Genomic DNA, 21,432 nt, shown 5'->3' with positions numbered 1-21,432 from the left:
CGAAGGTCATGAAGTAAGATGCAAATGGGCTGTGATTATCATTTATATTTAACATTACCAAGAAAATAATTGAATTTTTTACCTTTTATATCTGGGTACTAATAAATGCATGAATATTTCAGATGCAGGTGGAGGAGCCAATCGAGATTGAGAAAGAAATTTACCAATATAGAAGTCTCTCCTAGATATACATATATATTCTTACTTCTGTCACTAACGCTACAAGTTTTGATTAGTATTCATTTTCCATGCAATGCGGTCAAAATGGTTGTTTCATGAATCCTTGCAAATGGGAACATAAATTCCTAGACTTTCATTTTTTAACAATAAATTATTACATATTTGTTTTTCTGGCATGTATTTAAACATATCACCAATTATGTTGCTATAATCAAGATTTTCACAAAATTTGTGCTCTAATAACAACCACATTAAAATATAAAAAGTAGTTGTATTCAAAGTATATACAATTTGAATATATTTATCAAAAATTGTAAATTAAATGAAAAAAATATTTTCCATCTGTTCCCAAGTTATTTTTTGCAAAATATTTAAAATGACCTATTAAAACTGAAATACAAAATACAAATTATAATTAACTAATATTAAATTTTCAAGTTAAAAGTATTTTTTGAAAGCTGCAATTTTTATTTTTTTGTATGCTGTATGGTGAGGGCCGCATTTCATTCCTTTTCCATGTGACTGTCATGTTATTGTGGCACCATTTGTTGAATTTTTGTTTTGTTTGTTTTTTCTTTCTTTCTTTGCTTGTTTGTTTGTTTTGGGAAGTGCGTGGGCCAGGAATCTAACCCAGGTCTCTGCATGGTAGGTGAGAATTCTACCACTGAGCTACCCTTGCGCCCCCTTGAAAGCTACAATTTTTTACTTTTTAAAAATGTAATGGAATTGCATTAAATATTTCTATAAAAGTGAACATATTCTCAATCCTCATATTCAACACCTATCTAGTTGTCCATATACAGAATTGGTATCATGTTTAACACAAGTTGTATCTAAACCTAGACTTTCATTTTATAGAAGACAAATTTTACCATAAGACATAGCGACAAAGATGTAATCCCTTGTTAAAGATGTAATAATTTACACAGGATGAGTAAAATGTTTAAATGTTAATATTATAATTAAAAACATTTTAATGTAAGTAAATAGCACTCCCCCCAAATCCATAATAGCAAATAGCACTGAAATTATTTCTAGTTAGTTTTTAGATTGTATTGTATTGTTCTTCCTCATGCCAACACAAACAAACAAAATTATTAGCATAGGTAGCCTAATGATTTTGTATTCTCTCAGGCTATGTTGGATTTTGATGATGATTTAAACAACTTGGAAGCATCCTGGAATGTTTTGGAAGCAATAAAACTTCTTGGATAGAACTTTCCAGTGAATAATTAGGAGATCAGGATTTGACTATAGAAATGAATATGTAACTTATTTAGCCCTCTTGGACCTCGTTAATGAAGCAATATCTGACACATAGTAGATGCTCAATAAATGCTTGCTTTTCATTGTTGAGAGTTATTTGGGTTTAACCACCAGGAATCAGAAATTGTGTCATATGGGAATTTTTACGAACTGGGAACTGTTTCAGTCCTTTCTACAGTGAGTTCCAGTCCTTTCTACAGTGACAGTATGTTTTCTATACTGACCAGGTCTTCCAAGGCCACATAAATAATTATCACAGATCTGAAATCATCACTATAGTTTTCTAACTTTAAAATGATACCTGCTTGCTTCAAACAAATTCAAGAAATTCAGAAATTATATAATACTGTAAAAAAGTAAAACTATTTGCAATTATAACAAATATTACTAAATTGTCCCTCAGAAAAGATTACAACCATTTATTCTCTTAACAATGTATGAGTTTCTTTGGTTCCCCCATGGTCTCTCCAAGATTAAGCATTTGCCATTCTTTAGGCAAAAACATAATATTGATTTAGTTTGTGTCTTTAAATAATTACTGAATGTAGCAATATTTTCTGACACTTATTGGTCATTTGTATTTTGTCATTTATAAAATACTTCTTTCTACTTTGTTCATTTTTCTTGACTTGTAGGAGTCATTTTGATAAAAGGTATACAAGTTAATATTAATAGAGTAAGTGTGCTAAAATAAAATCAAGAGTTTTTTTTAAAGCTCTCAAAAGAAAAATCCTTGAAAAGAGAGTTATTTTACCTTCAATGCTAAAAATTTGTTCTCCTAATGTTCCAGCCTTTTCTAGTAGAGCTGCTTCATCAGATACATTGAAAAAGTACCTTTCTGTTGGAATGCTGGCAATTGCTTTGATTTCTTTTATTAGATTTTTAGTATCAAGTGCATTTCTGTTTAAGTATCCAAGAACCTTGAAAATAGAAAAAGAGGAAAAAAAGATTATTATTTTTATATTCCATTTCCCCCTCAGTATTTTTTAGTCTATTTCTGAATATGGTAGGCCCTCTACAGAAGTAAATCAAGCAACATTCCCCCATGCTTTTAGTTTACACAACTGAAAATCTGAAAGGTAGAGATCGAGTGAAACCTCTCTTTTATAGGAAACTATGAATAACCAATGAGAAAGTGCAGAAATGGGAAGTAATGCTATAATGGAATATTTACCCATCAACCAAAATAAAAAACAAAAGCAACATACTGCTATGCCAAATCTCAGTATGTTGTCCTTGTTGCATCGATCAATCACTGCTTTCAACATTGAACCATCGTGTGATTCACCATCAGTTACAACCACCATTACTTTGGTAGCCCTTGGCCGTCCACCAGCATCTTCAGAATAAGCGAAATCCCTGTGAAAGATAGAAGTCAAGACTCATTGTCACAGGATGAAGAAAATGCATGCCTCTCGGGTTGGAAATATAAATCTGAGACAAATTTCTTTGACCACAACCTATTATGACTTAGAATTTCTTTTCATGTCAATTCTGGTTACATACTTGACTATGTTCCAATTGTAGCTATAGAGAAACATATAAAATGTACTTCTTGCTTGGCATTAAAAATGGTGTACTTGGATTCCAGGGTGTGTGTGTGTGTGTGTGTGTGTGTGTGCGCGTCTGCATGTGCATATGTGTATTTGCACCTGGATATGCATATGTGTATTTGCACCTGGAACCCTTGGAATTATCTTATGATAAGAAAATTAAATTCATTAATATTAAGCAACAGAGCAAAGACATTCCTTTCATGAATTTTATTCATTGGGTCTGTGTGTCCTTTATCAATGGTAATTATTTTTTTTTACCAATTTATAATTATATCTGGTAAAAAAAATTCGGTTTGGAAAGGTGTAAAATGAAAAATTGACACCACTCCCTCTTTCAAACTATTGTCAATTTTTTATGTTTCACTCTAGAAAATGTTTGCTGCACATGTAATATAGGTACATGCATAGTCTACCCCTTAAAATTTTACATAAATGGGGTCACATTCTACACAATTATTTTTCATTTTGATGGAGACCTCTCCATATCAGCACATATAAAGCCCCCATTCCTTTTTAATGGCTGCACAGAATTTCATTGTTTGGAGGCACCATAGTTTATTTAATCAGTTCCACATTAGTGGGCATTTAGGACATTTTGAGTTTTACAAGTAATGCTGCAATGAATGTCCCTGTGTATATATCCTGGCAAACTTTTTATCAGTAGGATAAAATCTTAGCAGTGGAATTGCTGGGACAATAGGTATACACATTTCAAATTCTGATAGATATACCAAATTGCCCTTAAAGTTTCCACCAATATATAATATCATCAGTGTACCTAGAAGCAAATCCTGCACTTCCTTTCCCCAATAATGAGGGTTAAACTTTTTAATTTGGGGCATTGAGATAAGTGAAAAATGATATAAACATGTTGTTTTAATAAGCATTTTTCATTATGAAGGAATGATGAGCATCTTTATATGTTTATTAGCAATTTGTATTTCTTTAAATCTTGGTTTTTCTATAGCTTCATCCATTTTTCTTTGTATTATTCATCATTTTTTTTAAAATCAGTAAGCCTTTGTTGTTAATAAAGAAAATTATCTCTTGTTACATATATTGCAAATAATTTCCTGAGTACATGAATCATCTTTTGAATTTTTAGTAGTATTAGTTACATACAGAAATGTTATATTTTGATATAATACAATCAAATTTACCAGCGTTTTTACATCTTTTTCAATTTTGCATGATATTTAAAAAGCCTTCTCATCTCTATGCTTTTAAATCATTCAAGTTTCTCCTAAATCCTTAATTCATTTTCTTATAGTTTTTCTTATAGTTAAATCTTTGATCCAGCTGGAATTTATTTATTTATCTATTAGATAATTTATTAATCTTGATGTGGAAGAGAGTTTATTTAGCTTTGTGAGCCTTTACTTACACACTAATAACATGACCTTGGCACAGGGAGACCTTATTAAAGTTTCATAAATTTCTTTAATAAAGTACATCTTTAGGTTGATTTTCTGAGACTTTCAGACATTACATTTCAGTAGGTTGCTGGTCATCAGGATTTGCATATATGAGCATAACCAAAACCGTGAAATCAACCAAAGAACAAGACATTTTAACTCTCACCAGAATGTAATTGCAATTTCTAGTCAAACATTGATTCCTATGCTCTATTCATTTTGAACTCAATTTATTTTCCATTTTATATACTTTAACCTTGTTTTAGAATATAGATTACAAATAATAATCTTCTGTGTTATCTCCCCAGTTTTAGAACCACAAAGGCATTTGTTTCACCTTGGCTACTTTTTTATTCTCTAGAGTGGTATATGCTTATTAAGCCAGTTGTACTCCAGTAACCTTGTCAATGTAAAAACATTAAAGAATTAAGAACAAATAATGGAGTCATTATTTCACTAATCCTAATAAGCAGCAATTCTGCCAGATAAATTCTTTCCATCTCTAAACAGTACCTGAAAGAAAAGTGAAATCAAGGGAAACCTATGATATTTTACCCGACATCGTGTGCTTTTAATAGTTCAACAGTGGTAAAATACAAGTAAATTAATCATTAACATTTAAAAACGTACATTTTAATATTTATAAAGATTATAAATACCTGTGGAGAACTGACTAAATATACATAAATTAGGAGATACAAGTGTCCATCTAACTTTTCTTTCATATTTTTTACAGTATATTTTATTAATGGCATTTAATGTGCAATAGCTTATGTCATTTGGAAGTCCGTTTATCGTGAAGATAATTCTTTTGTCTGATGATACACAGCAGCTTTGTCAGTGGTATTCTGGACCTCCACATTGGATAAATTCAATTTCTTCTTGTCACATATGTTTCCTTCCGTATTTCTGAAGTACTGATTTTACTATTTGTGGTAGTTAGATTCAGTTGTCAACTTGGCCAGGTGAAGGCACCTAGTTTTGCTGTTGTGGACATGAGCTAATGGTACGTGAACCTCATCTGTTGCTAATTACATCTGCAGTCAGCTAGGAGTTGTGCCTGCTGCAATGAGTGACGTTTGACGTAATTGGCTGGCGCTTAAATGAGAGAGCTCAACGTAGCACAACCCAAGCAGCTCAGCATTCCTCATCTCAGTACTTGCAGCTCAGCCCAGGCCTTTGGGGATGCAGCAAGAAATCACCCTGGGGAAAGTTGTTGGAACCCAGAGGCCTGGAGAGAAGGCCAGCAGAGATCGCCCTGTGCCTTCCCACTAAGAAAGAACCTCAGATGAAAGTTAGCTGCCTTTCTGCTGAAGAGCTAACAAAATAAATCCCCTTTTATTAAAAGCCAATTTGTCTCTGGTGTGTTGCATTCCGGCAGCTAGCAAACTGGAAATCTGGAGGATACTGAGGCACCTACTTCCCAAAAAATGCTGTGAAATTACAGGAGAGTGAGTCGATACTTCTGCTGATCTCAAAGCTTCTGATGCATTGAGTTTACGGTTGTCTTTTCTGTCTGGGAAAACCTTAGTAATGGAGCATGTGCTTGAATACTGAACAACCCTGCGAGCAGAAGCTGCCCATCATGGACTGTATTCTGATGTGAGGAGTAAGGCAGGGATTCAGCTTCATGTTGTTTCTAGATGGTTAGTCACTTGTCCAACAACTCTTATTTTGACCTATTGGGCTCTCCTGCTGTACAGTCTTTCTGGGTAATGTCATCCATTCCTTTGGATTAACTACCACCTATATGACAATACTCTAAAATCTCTGTTTTCCATTGATCCCTTTCATCTTCCAGTTCATGTATTTGATGCTTGCTGAATATTTTCACCTGACTATTTTTAAGAGGCACTTCAAATTCAGCATGAGCACATCATTTTATTCCCTAAAACAGAAATATAAGAAAATATTCCTATTTGTAATTTAGGTACATTTGAATTATAGCATTCACATCAAGTAACTTTTGAGTGCAGTATACTCTTCTATGATATTAATTTAGATCTCATATATAATTGTAAGGCTTTTGAGGACAGAAACAGTTTCTTATTTACTAATTTTTTTTCCTCCATCTAATCCCTGGCTTATATTTGCAGTCTCTGATTTCTTTTGATTACCTGCAGTGCTTGGAGCAATAAATTGCAAACCATAGGCACTCAGTGAAATAATATAAATGGAAATGTGGCAATATTTACTAAGTTTCAGATTATTATTCTTTTAGATGTCACAAATAAACAGACAAACTAAATAAAGGAAATTCAATTCTGGAAGGTGTTAAGAAGTTGGGTGATCCTCCTAGCAATGAAAGGAAAATATCCTATTGGTTTGGAAAATATTGGTAAGTGGCAAATGATGGCAGGGGAGCAGAGCCAACATTCTGAAAAGACATGAAAGCTCTAGAAGTCAACAGATAGTGGCCATTATCCTGTAGAAGAAAGCTTGCCAGGCATCCAGCTACTTCCAATGAAAAATGCCACGCCCATATTCCATGCTAAAAAAGGGGGTCCTCAGCATTTTCTACCCTTTGGAGACCATTTCACAGCTCAGCGTACTAACTCTCAGCCCGGCTTACTGGACCAGGAACTGCATTTCATCTAATGGCAAATGACTTAGCGACTGGCCAGCAGCCTACAAAACAGTCTGGCATAAAAGGGCATTTACAGGACAAACAGGATTAACCAAACCAATCATATCCTCTCTCATGGGGAAGAGTCTATTAAGATATGTAGGGAGAGTCACCAGTTAATAGTAGAAGCAGTAACTAAAACACACACACACAGGGAAAGAAGGAAAAGAGGCAAGAGGGATTAGAAAGGGCAGGATGTGGTGACTGGCCAGATGTGGGATTTAAGAAGGAGCAGAAAGGATGAAGAAAACCACCCCAAGTTGGTAGTCCAAATCATTGGAGAAATAGGTGGCAGCATGGATCAAAATAGCAGAGTCATGAGGAGGAGTAGGGAAAATAATTAAGGTCAGTTTTGGACATATTGAATTTGAATAGAGATATTCAGTATCAGCAGAATCCCGAAAGCACTGGGAAAGAATCCAAGGCTACAATACAGCATCGGGATAGTTCCCACATGGGTGACTGTCGATGGGAGGGGATACAATTTCTAAGAGAGGAGGGCTATAAAAGAGGGTTGAGGACAGAGTTTTTGAAAATATTCTGTGTAGAGAAGAAAAATAGGGAGAGCTAGTGAAGAGGCAAATGTTGTTGACAAAGAGTTGGCAGGGATTCTAGAAGTTTTCAGTGTCATGGCAGCTTGGGTTGGGATAGTAGTATTGTCCATCGTCATAATATGCTTAGAAAAGCTAAAGAGGATGAAGCTTGAGACAGGGCCATTGGGTTGTGCCATGTTTCTCTTTAACAAAACACTGTAAGTGGCAGAGCGATGTGTTTCAAGGAAGTGGAGGGAGAGAGTAGAGATGCTTCTTTTAAGGAATTATTGTAGGGGAAGGAAGGACTGCACAAGAAGATGGAGAAGTAGGTTTAAGGGAGACAGGTGAGCTTGTTGTTTGAATTTATTTTTTTTAACAATGGGGGAGTGTTTATCATTTTTGTAAAGGTATTCAGTTTAAGTAGATTTACCATGAAGTACAGTGGAGTTGCAGAAATAGAGAATCTGGGTGAAAGATACAATTACTGTAGATTTTAATAAGAATAATAAACTCATTCAGTTCCAACTCATACATGATTAACATTTATGATTCTATAACATTTGTTAATTTGCATGAAGTGCTCTAATAGCTTAGGTTGTCTGTAGTTGATAGATATTAACAAGTGCTTACAGACTGCTCATTTTCCTACTCTACCAAGCTCTTCCTATTTCACTTCATTTACTTCATGTAACCTTGTACCTCATGATTAATGTACATGTGTTTCATATAAAAATCATGTATTATTCAAATCCTAGAAATCGGAGATGTTTTAACTTCATTTCCTAAATGCCATTTCCAAGTTGCAAGTCACAGAATACTTAAACTTTTCTTCTTTTCTTTTTCTCATTTAGTGTTGGTACCAGGTATAATCTTTTTCTTTGTATTTTCTTTCCCATGAAAGAAAGAAATATGTCTATTTATCAAAATATTGCCCTAATAACCTCACAACTTACCTTGCAAATTGAATTGCTTTGAAAGTATTTGTGAGGTCGCCGCCATGCTGGAATGTCTGAGACATTGCTTCAGCCATTTGAGCCTTGGCTTTAAAAGTGTTCAGGTTAAACACAATTCTTGGTTCATTGGCATATTGAATTAACCCCACCTTCAATAGAGCAAAAATTTATTAATGGGTTACCTAGTTAAAAATAATTTCTGTTGTACCATTATAATAAAAACAAAAGTGCATTTAGATGTGGCTGAGAGCTTAAGATAATCACTTTCAACTGTATTCTTAAGAACAGTTATGTTTCTTTCAATGGAATGGCTTCTTCTTTATTAAAGACTGTCAGTTTAGAATAGCAGAATTACTGCCAATGAAGATGATGTGCTACAGCTTACATTTTGGTTCTCAAGCATAATAATGATAGATTTTAAGCATGGCTCTCTAAAATTTTAATATGATAAACATTATAACAAAATTCATAACAGGAGGGTTAAAATAATATAAATAAATTTTCTAATTATCGATGGATATAATAATGTAAATAATGTAAAACGAGAAATGGAAGGTAACATCTCATTAATTGAGCATAATAAGCAAAAATTAAGGTTGAATAAAGAACAAGCAATGTGCCCTCATCAGTGCAGTAAATTGGATCTATTTATTGTACTTGATCCTTCCTAATTATGGGTTTCAGTATCTTGGGAGGAAAGCTACCATACATGCACGTGAGGAAGAGAATTTTTGGCCTTCAGAGAACATGCTGTCAGAGAGAGTCTTATTTGCGAGAGCTGAGAGAAGGAAAGACTTCTCAACAAGATGTTCCGGGAAGCCTTAAGTTGCTGAGCAAAAAGAAAACTTTAAACAAATAGCAAGAAGGTCATGCTCTTCCATTAATGTCCTTGTCCCCTGGCACTGAAATCATTGTATCAGGCTGGGAACTGGGCTTCCAGAGAAGGAAGTGGTCAGTGGTAAGAGGGTTTCTGAAACAGAGGTCAATGAGCAAAGGTGGGAGGGGCAGGCCTGGATGTCTGAGTACTATTGGCTATTTTCTGCTAGAGAGGCAATGGGGAGATGGAAATAAATATATATCTGGACCCTTCCATTTATGATAGGATATAAAACCTGAGAAGAAGGAAGGCATAAAAACAATACTGAAGATTTCAAAGTCTAATATGAGAAGAAAATGATAGTAATCCCCATGACATAACCCCAGAAATCTGTGTGAGAAAGAGGAAGGTTAAATAGGTATATTAGGAGTCAGAGAGAGATCAAAGTGAGGTTGCAAGAAAGAGGCTGAGTTCAACTGCTTTTAGAGAAGAAGAAGAAGAAGAAACATTGGGATAGGAGAAAAAAAGAGAAAGAAAAAGAAGGCCATGAAATCCATATGGGAGACTATTAAGTCATGGTATGGGTGGGGGTTAACACTTTTAGAGACAGAGACAATAACAGGTACATATGAAAACTTTTCTTATGAGGGATTTTTTCACAGTAGTGCTCTCTAAAACCCAGTCTTTTGGAGACTGGTCTTCGGATGCCTAGTCATATATGACAGAATGTTCTGGTAAAAACCCACATGAAACCTTAACAGATACTAATGTCTTCTTGGTATTGAAAGCAATGTCGACAGGAATACATGTAATGATATTTTATAATACTGTATAAGAAAGCAAAAAGGGAAGTTTTAATAAAGGGAACTGCAAAGTTTAGAGGGAAAAATGGTTTAACCATTGTTACGAGATGTTGGGTGTTGGAGCATCACATGCAACCCAAAAATATAAACTGGAAACTCTATGAACCGATCTTTGCTGATTTTAATTCAAAAATCAGAACGGCAGATCGAATCAAAAAAGAAAAAATAAGGAACAGAATTTTTAAGTAAATGCTATTCATTCTTTTTAAAGACGTATGAAACTTCCGTCCGTGGATTGTGGCTAGCTACCTTAAGAAGACACAATAGCGTAAAAGTATGTAAATAACATAAACCGAGAAATGGAAGGTAACATCTCATTAATTGAGCATAATAAACAAAAAGTAGGGTTGAATAAAGAACAAGCAATGTGTCCTCATCAATGCAGTAAATTGGATCTATTTATTGCGCTGGATCCTTTCTAATTACGGGTTTCAGTATCTTGGGAGGAAAGCTGCCATACGTGCATGTGAGGTAGAGAATTTCTGGTCTTCAGAGAACATGTTGTCAGAGAGAGAGTCTTATTTGCGATAGCTGAGAGAAGGAAAGACTTTTCAACAAGATATTCAGGGACAATTTCTAATCCTTTTTACCAAGAAGGGAAGCCTTAATTTGCTGAGCAAAAAGAAAACTTTAAACAAATAGCAAGAAGACATTCCATTAATGCCGTTGTCCCCCAGCACCAAAATCATTATACAAGGCTGGGAATTGGGTTTCCAGAGAAGGAAGTGGTCAGTGGTAAGAGGATTTCTATCTTACCACATAGGGAGCTATACAAAATTATTGAAAAGACTTGTCATGTATAGAAAAAAGAAGGCTAGTATAAGCTATGATAAAAGACTATAAAATATAAATGGTAGAATTATGCTCTTGGTGGACTCATTTATAAAAAGACCAAAATTAAAGGGTGATTGTTTTACCAGCAAAGAGTTAACATAAGGAAATCACTATTAGTCCAAATGAGCATAAAAACAACTTTTTACACATGGAATTTTAAAACATATTGATAAATTCCTAGGTTAGAGGGGAAAGCTAGGCAACTAAAAGGTGAATAGGCCAATATATCCTATACCCTTCATACTAAAGTCAGAAATAGAAATCCAAGCCTAACAGAGCGCATTGAGTAAAGTCATATGTAGAGTAACTCCATGTAGTTACAAGTTCTAACTGAGGTTATCTTTAAATGCATTAAAAAGGACTAAACAAAAGAGAAAATTGAGACTCCACATCTAACATTTTTCTCAGAGGGAAAGACGTGGGTTAGCACAGATTATTATGGACATACCTGTGTCTTTGTTGGGCCTATATCCAAGCCTTGTACAAATTTCTCCAAAAAATTCTTTACAGCCTCCCAGGGATAAATACTGTTTGATTCATCACACACCACCACAACATCTATGAGGGAAGGGCAAGCTATATAGGAAAAGATGAAAGAAACAGATTTTCCGAGTCAAACTTCACACTTATATAAAAATAAGCCAAAGCAAAACGGTGTTGAGGGATTGCGTGGCACTTATTGATAACTTCTTTTCCTCCTTTAAATCGCCAAGGAACTGCCAAGAGCCTCTGAACTTCAGAGGCTCTTAATTCATAACTTACTCTGAAGTGCAGGTGAAAAGCTGGTCAAGAGCTGAAAATCGGGACTGATGTCAGAACACACCCCGGTTGTGTAATACTGATTTCCACACTGCTGGGCCCACAGGGGACCACACGTCTTGAAAGAAATGAGAACAAAAATTAAACACACTGAAAGTGCTAGTTCTCTACCTCTCCATTCTGTGACTCAAAAATCATTTATATATATAATATTCATATATATATAAATAAACATATACATACATATATATATATATATAAGATGTCAGGAAATATTTGACACTTGCAAGTCAAAAATGCCTTTTAGTGAGTGTACTGGAGCAAGCAGAAGTGAGGGTGAGGGTGGTGGATGCGCTGTGTCAATGGCAGGCCTGCTGGAAGGAGGGGCGCTAGGACCGATAGAGGCAGGTGTCAACACGGGGGATGGGGGTGGGGGAGGACCATCTGGTCACCACCAGACCAGAGATAGGGGGTGTGGGGTGCATTCCTCCTTGAGAACACCCATGAGGCAAACGAGTGCAAGGTCCATTGTTTGTCTGCCAATTACTGGAGCCTCAGGTGTCTTATCTGTAAAATGAGGATAATTATACCTCCTCTCTTGTAAATGGGTCCACAGATGTAAAACTCTTAGAGCAGTGAAGGGTCAAGAGCAAGTGATATAATTGCCACCCGGCATCATTATCATTATTATTTTGCCCATCTGTTTCTTGCTGTCCCTTCCATTTATATGATACAGCAGAAACCATTACCCAAGTGCCTCCAAGGCTGGCAGGGAACCTAGAAGAGTGCTGTGCACTAGGGCAGACACTAAGGGGAAGCGAAAAACCATGCCTTACACACAGTGACCAACCACTACAGCTCCGGCCCACCCACCAGTGTGACATGGGCCTTCGCGTCGCCATATCTAATTTTTCAAGGACAGCCAGTGAGGGTAACTGGTGTGCGGACATTCACAGTTTAAAAAACACTATATGGGCTAAATAGACACAAATGAAGTCCACGGACTGCCAGCTTCTTAACTTCGCAATAAAATACTCCTTTATTTTGAAGACCTCAGAATTCCTTTATTTCTATCTTCTAAAACCTTGAGTATTCAAAGCTCCAATTATTAAAATCTCCAATAGTCCAACCGCAACTGTCCTTTTAAGCATCCCTTGAATGCCAGCAACTCCTGATTAAATCATAATTAAATGCATGTAAAACATGGGAAAACCACTAGACGTAAAAGGGTAAAAATGGGAAAGAGAAGTCTAGCCAAGATTCTGAAAGATATCTACATTCTTGAACATGACATAGAGCTTTGGATCAATTATTAGAATTGAACAGAAAGGTGTGGACTTGTAAGAAGTATTGGAAGAATAAAAGGGAAGTTATTTGACCCAGTTTGACTGCTGGTAGCTCAAGGAGGAAGCAGCTGTACTCATATTTCACGCTCACTTGTCAAGGCAGTGTTTTCTCCCTATAAAACTGATTCATTTTGCCTATTAAGGAAAAATCATTATGGATGCCTTTGAATAGTTTTTTTCCAAATAACAGATCCCAATTACTGATTTCTATATCCCCACCCCTAGGTTGTTTATCATAAGGTTTTTTATCATCTTGAAAAATAATAACTCACGAAGTAGTCAGGAAAAGATTTTTTGTTTTAAAAGCAATGGAAAACAGCATTAAGTTGAAATTAGGACATGCCAATTGTTAATGCCAGGACTGCATTCCTACTGTAAGCCCAGACCTTAAGAAGTTTCAAAAAATGTGATGATTGTTAGTCTTTTCCACATAATTCTTAAGAGTATCTTAAGATTTTGACCTTTTAGGTATGCAAAGACAACTTCAGGTTGGCTTTTTCATTCCTTGCTTTTTCTTTCTTTTCTCTTCTCTCTCTTTGCACTAGCTACATTGATTATTAAATTGATCTTTCAGATTTTCTTGTAATTTTATTTTATCTGTCGTTAAAGATTAACAATTCTGAAGGCCATTCTTTAATGCATAAGTCTCAATAGGTTTCTCTTTCTGAATTTGTTCAACCCTAAAAACAAACAAGCAAACAAAAAAAGATAAAAGCAACTCTATGAAGAAAGACTTTGGAATATCATAAACTGTGATAATCCATCGCAATAGTCATTTATTTAGTGGTGCCCAAATCTGTATGGATACAAATACCTTTAGTAAAAAATAGAATGAATTATTCAAAACTGTTTCATTTTTATAATAATACAGTTGTACACATAGCTTTTTATGTTTAAATTTGTACAAATAATATTGATGTAACTAATGTAAAGTTAAGGTACACTATTAGACATTATTTTAATAGCATTATACAATTAAGTTACCTATATATGTGCTGGTGAAAATTTCCAAGATTGAGGTTTTTTTTGTCTTTAAAGTTTTTGTTTGGTATGTGATGTTTTTCATTTTGGAGGGAGTCAAACCAATTCAACAATTTCTTATATTATTTTTTCTATTAGCTCTAACCTCAGAAAATACTTTGTTTTTCAGAAAATTTCCACTTTCTTCTATTTTTTTAATGTTAACTTTTAATTCACTTGAAATGTATTTGGATGTGCAAATTCTTGACCAATTAATTGTCCCTGGACCACTTATTGAATTAGGCACTTGATTTCACTGATTTGTGAGGTCTTTCGATAGCATTTTGGAAACTGAGTGAGATATCAGATAAGGTGGATGACCTAGTCATGTCTTAAATAACGTCAGATTAGTCAATGGTTAATGGTGACTATCTGTGATGCTCTTCTAGGAGGTAGGAATGAGACTTGGGATGCTGCTGTTATCAACAAGTACTGAGCACACTTCTCAAGGACAAAGAATCAGTGCTCCTTTGTTCCCCTTTTTTATTCTCTGGCAATATCAAATATGATTTTGCTGAATATCCTAAAATGTCAATACATCCACAGAGCTCCAGCATTCAAACCTCAAGATTTGATCTGCTGGGATTGTTGGTGAGAAGACACTGATTATATTTTCTTGAGAGTAATGAGGATATGAAAAGTAAACACTCACGAGAAACCCTCCAGTTCCCACGTTCCTTGTGAGGGTCAAGCCGAGGCTCATGTTGGTTTTCATCTCAGTAACATTTGGAATGCTTGTTGAAGCTGTCAAATGGAAAAGATTTTAAGAAGCGATTACTTTGTTCACCTGTTAATTTAAAGTTGTTCAAAAAAAACAAACACCAGGCACACTCAAGGTTCTATGTAGCCCTGAATTTAGTGTCATTTGTCCAAGTGCTTGAATTCCATAATATATGAGGCTGCAGAGCATAACATCTTAGGGAACGGTGGGGAGTGAAGAGGGCATGGCCCATAGGCATTTAAATTTAATTTTTTTACAACAGTGTTACTAGCCAAGCAAAATACATCTGAGGTTTCTGTTGGATCCTCACTTTGTCATCCCTGCTTTTTCCAAGCTCCTGATGGCTCTATCCAATACATTTTTTTTTTCTGCATCAATACTCAACTTCTGGAAATGGAGGTCTACTTTCAGCCCTGGTACTTGTTCACTACTCACCTACTCCTACATTTTTTTTTGTCATTTATTCTCTTCTATCAACACTGCTGGATTTGTACTCTAGGCCAGTGCATAATATATAAGGTGATCCACTGGGATGTAGAAAGAAAATAATAGAACTTTCATGTGAATATTTGTATTGTCTTTAATTTTATATAAATGTAATTAAAAAGATATGCTAGTACAATGTATATAATTTTACTAATAGTTATATTAAATTTAAATAGTTGCATTATTTTTTAAAATTACAAATATATATTACAGCTGATGTTTATGACATACTACAGCTAGAGTCCCCACAACCTCCTTAAATAAGCCCATGATCTTTTCTCAATCCTCTTAATTTTCAACCTCCATAGCATTTGAAACCACTGATACCTCCTTTGTTTCACTAAAACCATGTTTACTGAGAACCTACTAATACCAGAAATCATGCCAGACATTAGATATATAGAATTGCCTGAGAAATATACTTGCCCTAAACTCTTAATCACCATTTTTGAAACTCCCATCGCCCTTGATGTCCAGAACACTGCATTTTCCTAATTCATGCCTTAATTTTTCAGGAGAGCTCTGTAACTCTTCAGTGCTGGCTTTTTATTAGCATAATGATGATCAAACTGAGGAACAATCGGCTTGCATCAGGAATTATTGCTTGTGTAGCGTTTCAGTTCTTGCACCTTTAGTAACATTTCGCATTTGAAATGCAGATAACTAACATGGAGAATTATTCAGTTCATGATTTTTTTATTAGAATGTAACCATTTAGATATGTTCCAAAATACAGAGTGCTTCTCAGGACCTCCAAGGTTAGTCCTAGTACTGACATTTCTGTACTTACTGGTTTGTCTTGAGAAGATGAGGGACACGGGTATGGCTAGCCTCATGTTTTCACAAGTAATCAGCAAAATAATCCTGCTCAGAGTGGATGGAAACCATTCCACAGTCTGGGGGTAGACGGTGTTACGAGACAGCATGGATCATGTTAAATCAGGTCTTCAAATTATACTAGAAACTTGGAATACAATTGAGCTCTATAGGACTCAAGACATAAAGCCAAAAAAAAAAAAAACAACCTATCTATATTTCATTAAGACAGAACTATAATTGGTTTTGCGGTTGTTGTTTGGTATGCAGGAAATGAGATTTTGTTATTTATAAGAAATCACATAGCTAAGGTCAACTTACTTTGCAAATTCAGTTTTTCACATGAAGCAGTGGATAGATCAACGGGACATTTGTATACATCTCCCATCCGGTTCTTAGGAAAGCCACTCCAAGGGGAACCGACCAGTAACCTAGAAACAGGAACATTTTGTTAGACATAAAAGGTTAACTATAGTTTTTTAAAAGATAAACCTGTCCATGAAACAGTTGAAAGCACATTTAATTTCAAGTTTTGATAAATGAACACCCATATTTGTTCGGCCATAATTTGATACTTTCTCCTTTCCTCGTAGATGAGTAAGATCCTTGAAGAGTGTCCTCAAAACAAATTTTCCCACAACACCTCAGATGGGGTTTCTCCGAAGCAGTGCCGCCCAACAGATATGTAATGTGTGCCACAAATGCAAATGAGCTGCCTATGGAGTTGAAAACTTTCTAGAAGCTATTTCATAGATTAAAAAGAAAGTAAAAGAAATTTAGTAACAGATTTTACTTAACTCTATGCTTCCAAACTAACAGGTAATGAATGTAAAAATTATTGTGCTATTTTGAATTTCTTCTTTCTTACCAAGAGCAGCAATTAGCATTTGTTGAATACTTTCTATGCCCTAGGCATTTTAATATGCTAACCAATTTAGGAAGCAGATGAGTAATCTGCTAGCTTTATATTTATAGCCTTAAAGGGGGATTTTAAGCAAAATTATAGAGTAAAAATACTATGGGGTTCTCCCTGGGTTGTAACGATGCAAATATAGCTTCAACATAGGGCACAGAAGACAGAGAAACTGGTGTTCACATCCTTCCGTTGGTTATTTCCACTTCTTACACAGTTCCCCCAACCAGAGGCTGCCCAGTTCCCTGTACAACCACTCACCAGAATCTTCTGGCCACAGAATAGACAGAAAGAGTCCACCTAATATAATCTGATCTTTAGAAACCTTAATAGGTCAATGACTCAGCGTGCAGTTCTTACGGGATCATATTCACTCCATCTTTTTTTCTCATCAAAGTTGGGAAGAATTAAATCATCTCATTATGAAACAAATTCTTTCAGGGACTGTCTGCATAAATGTTTCATTGTTATCAATTAAACAACATTTATTGAGCATTTTCCCCATCCTAAGTGCCTTCGTAGATACAAAGAGACTAAGGCACACTTCTTTTTAGTAAATTTAGCAAACCTGTTTGAAATATATGACAGATACAATAATAACAATACAAATGAATTGAATGATATATGTTCCCTTTTGGAGTTGAGAGGAAATATTTTTGCCTTTTTAAGAGCAGATAATTTAGCACTATTTTTCTATTAAAAAGTTACCCAAAGTCACGATTATAATAATACCTGACATATAGGTTATATTTTTAAATAAGAAGTCTAAATGCTGGATATTATTAAATCCCAATACTCACTTTTATGGAGGAAGGGAATCAGTAGCAGGATTCGGAATGCACATTTCAACCTATCTGCTGTTCTTCAAATTCATGACAATACAGAGGAAATTAAGAAATTTATGGAGACATCTGTACAGTAGAAACTCTCCTCTATTTGCTCAATTTTCTTAGTCTGTACAATCCTAGGTCTTCATTCCCCAGTTGGACTACACAGCATTATCTCTGATTCTTATGTGCAGAGATAAAATAAAATAAAGACGTATATATTTTATGCATCTTAAAGTATAAGAAACAGAAATAATCTAGCTCTTATTTATTTCTCCAACCCTGTCTTTTTCCCTGCACTTTCCCAAAACTCTATATTTCAGTCATCCTGATGTCTGTTCCTCTACCAAGTCAGGGTCTCATTTGTTTCTAAACCTTCAGAGAGGCAGTGCCCTGCCTGGCAACATTCTACTTATTGGTTAGGCTTCCTACTAGACACCACTTACTCCAGAAGTTTCGCTGGCTCTTCCAAAGTCTCTATGCTTTCCCAAATCTAGATGAGGTGCTGTGCTGGTTTGAAAGGATGTCCCCTAGAAAAGCCATGTTTTAATCCTAATCCCATTTTGTAAAGGTAGCCGTTTCTTCTAATCCCTATTCAGCATTGTGTGTTTGAAACTGTAGAGATCATCTCCCCAGAGATGTGATGTAATCAAGAGTGGTTGTTAAACTGGATTGGGTGACGACATGTCTCCACCCATTAGGGTGGGCCTTGATTAGTTTCTGAAGTCCGATAAAAGAGGAAACATTTTGGAGAATAAGAGATTCAGAGAGAGCAGAGAAGAACGACATAGCCGTGAGCAGCAGAGCCCACAAGCCAGTGACCTTTGGAGATGAAGAAGGAAAATGTCTCCCTGGGAGCTTCATGAAACAGGAAGTCAGGAGAGAAAGTAGCAGATGATGCTGTGTTTGCCATATGCCCTTCCAGCCGAGAGAGAAGCCCTGAATATCATCGGCCTTCTTTAGATATCTTTCCCTGGATGCCTTTGATTGGACATTTCTATAGACTTGTTTCAATTGGACATTTTCTTGGCCTTAGAACTGTAAACTAGCAAGTTATTAAATTCCCCTTTTTAAAAACCATTCCATTTCTGGTATATTGCATTCCAGCAGCTAGTAAACTAGAACAGATGCCTTCCCTAAATTCTTCCATAGCACGTGGCTGCCATCCCAGATCTTCATATTTCCCTGTAACTGCCTCATTACTTGACTAAATCTCTCACTAAGGCCTATGCATGCCAGGAGGTCTGTACCTGCTGCACTGAATAACTACTTTTGAGGGAATGACTATTAAAGCAAATGAATGAATGTATGATTCCACATTATTATTTAAAAGAACTCTCTTCGTTGAGGAAAGTTAAGTAGAAAACTCCTTAATTCTAGTCTTACTGAGTTGCCTGTTCTTTGTCCAAGTATAAATTTTTTAAAAAAGAGGTGAAAAAAGTCCACCGAGTTGAGAGCTCAGCGTCACATCGTTTACTGCTGTATCTTAGCTGTTCCTGATTGAGCCTCAGAGAATCTGTTGCACAACAAATTCCTCTTCGAAATGAACAACTGACCTGTGGAGTCTGTGTGGAGAACAGAATAGGACCCTGTACCAGGAAACTGTCCTGGGAAGTGTGGCTCTGCCCCTTGGCATGCTGGGAGTTCCCAGTGGTTATAACAAACCTTACAACCGCATGGCTCATTTGATCTATGAAAGGATCCTGAGATAAATTTTATCATTTTATTTCCATTTTACACATGGAGCCACTGACACGCAGAGAGGTGAGCCACATAAAGACAGAGCAAAATAAAGCCCTGGCAGAGGGTTCAGACTGGGAAGACTATATGAACAGATGGCTGGGTTCCAGACCCAACAAGGAGCAGAAACTGGAAACTGAGGGTTTAGACGACACCTATTGTGTTTATGGTGTGTGGCTGTGCAGTGTGTAAGGAGGCTGCTGGCTGGCCACCAGACCCAGCTGTCCTTCTTCATAAGCACATCCACCCTGTGGGACCCAGGATTATACATTTTTTATGTTTATGGCAGCAGATAAGAATATGGCGCATTCAGGTAACACCAGAAGTGGTCATTTGGGTAACCCGTGTTGTACGCATTTCCTATCAATCCTTAGCAGGGCCCAAGAGAGAAGCATTGAGAAGCAAAAGATGTTATTGACCTAGAATTAAGCCATTTTGTTCCTCAGAACCTTCTGTAGCAAAGCTGCTCTACAGCTACTTATTTTCTCCAAGAGAAGTTTCAAAAAGCCATGTGCTATCGTCAGAGTCTCCTGACACTCACCCCCTCACCTTCTTCCACCTTGTCTACTCATTCAGGATTTGATCACCTCACTGCTTAAGGAAGGGTTATTACAACACTACTACTACCTGAAGAATTGTGACTCTCCTAAATTAATCAGACAGGAAGAAGAGAGTGGCAATCATCTGCAGTTCTATGTCATTTCGCAAAAAGGCTATGAAAGTACACGAAATTCTCCAAAAGAAAGTACATACAAATCTCTAACAGTGCTATGTCATATTGAATTCTTCACAGAAGACAACAGAAAACATTAGACTATTTTGGCAACAGTTGAAAAGAACAGCAAGGATGGCCTCATCTGATGTGACTCATTCTTACCCTCGTTGGTACATAGCCTGCAGGTCGTGCCAGGGACTACAGAGAATATTTTCAAGACCATTTTCCACCTCTTTTATTGGCAAAGTTTCAAATAGACTCTCCTGCTCACTTCCACCCAACCCCTCAGAGAAGTTCTTGACAACTCTATCACCTCCCAGCTATGATATCACTCGGAGGGAATTGTGACATTCTTAGATTAATCAGACAGGAAGAGGCCAGAGACTGTCCAATCTATCTATAAAGACTTTTTGTCATGAGCTGTAGCAGGAAGAGACATGTCAGGAGAGAATGTTGAAAAGGTAGGGAATAGGATACGTCAGTGGGTTAATGTACGTTAAAGCCTCTATGAAGTAATGGACTTAATTTAGTCTCAACCAAAAACAGCTCCACGAACAATCATGTGTGCTGATTCTCAAATAAAAACAAAATCCCAAGATAAAAGCTTTTCTTAGAGTGAAACTGGGAATTCTTCCAAAACTACTTTAAACAACACCTACTGTTCCATTATCTTGTGGGAAAATAGTGATTATGTGGACTTCCAAAACAAAGCCAATTTGCCCACCTCCAGTGGAATTGAAAATATTCGGTTTCGTTTGTCAACAATATTTATGGTGGTGTAGGCAGTTTCAAACCCACAATCCAGAGGACGTTATAAATATCTTCCTTTGGGCTGTGAGTCTGTAAAATTTCCAAATGTTCTGTCAGTTGGAGGACTTTTTCTAGAGATTACTGAAAAGGTGTACTTAAAATAGTAGGGCAAAACTTTATGCTTTATTCAATTCAGCAAATGCTTATTGAGCTCCTACGGCGCTCACATGTTGCACAACTCCAGGGGGCACCACCATGAAAGTCTATATGAATACTGTATCTTGGCTTTGTGCAGT

General features: G+C 36.1%; 1 protein-coding gene across 4 annotated transcripts in view; it reads right to left on the bottom strand.

The window, feature by feature from the left end:
• The window catches only part of ITGA2 (integrin subunit alpha 2), a 97,446-nt gene that overhangs the window by 40,838 nt on the left and 35,176 nt on the right, over positions 1-21,432 (bottom strand). For all 4 annotated transcript variants that reach the window (XR_013157958.1, XR_013157959.1, XM_077117127.1 and 1 more), the window contains 7 exons: positions 16,513-16,622; positions 14,821-14,912; positions 11,806-11,920; positions 11,492-11,619; positions 8,530-8,678; positions 2,655-2,805; positions 2,201-2,366 (listed from right to left, as the gene is read on the bottom strand). Coding sequence is in view for 2 of the 4 variants with exons in the window: in XM_077117127.1 (XP_076973242.1) it covers positions 2,201-2,366; positions 2,655-2,805; positions 8,530-8,678; positions 11,492-11,619; positions 11,806-11,920; positions 14,821-14,912; positions 16,513-16,622 (911 nt within the window). In the remaining 2 variants the exon portion in view is untranslated. The remainder of the gene's footprint in view (positions 1-2,200; positions 2,367-2,654; positions 2,806-8,529; positions 8,679-11,491; positions 11,620-11,805; positions 11,921-14,820; positions 14,913-16,512; positions 16,623-21,432) is intronic.

This window comes from Tamandua tetradactyla, chromosome 9, assembly GCF_023851605.1.
Source record: "Tamandua tetradactyla isolate mTamTet1 chromosome 9, mTamTet1.pri, whole genome shotgun sequence".
Classification (NCBI taxonomy): Eukaryota; Metazoa; Chordata; class Mammalia; order Pilosa; family Myrmecophagidae; genus Tamandua; species Tamandua tetradactyla.
The sequence above is the reverse complement of the archived record's forward strand: the minus strand, read 5'-3'. Positions and strand labels throughout refer to the sequence as shown.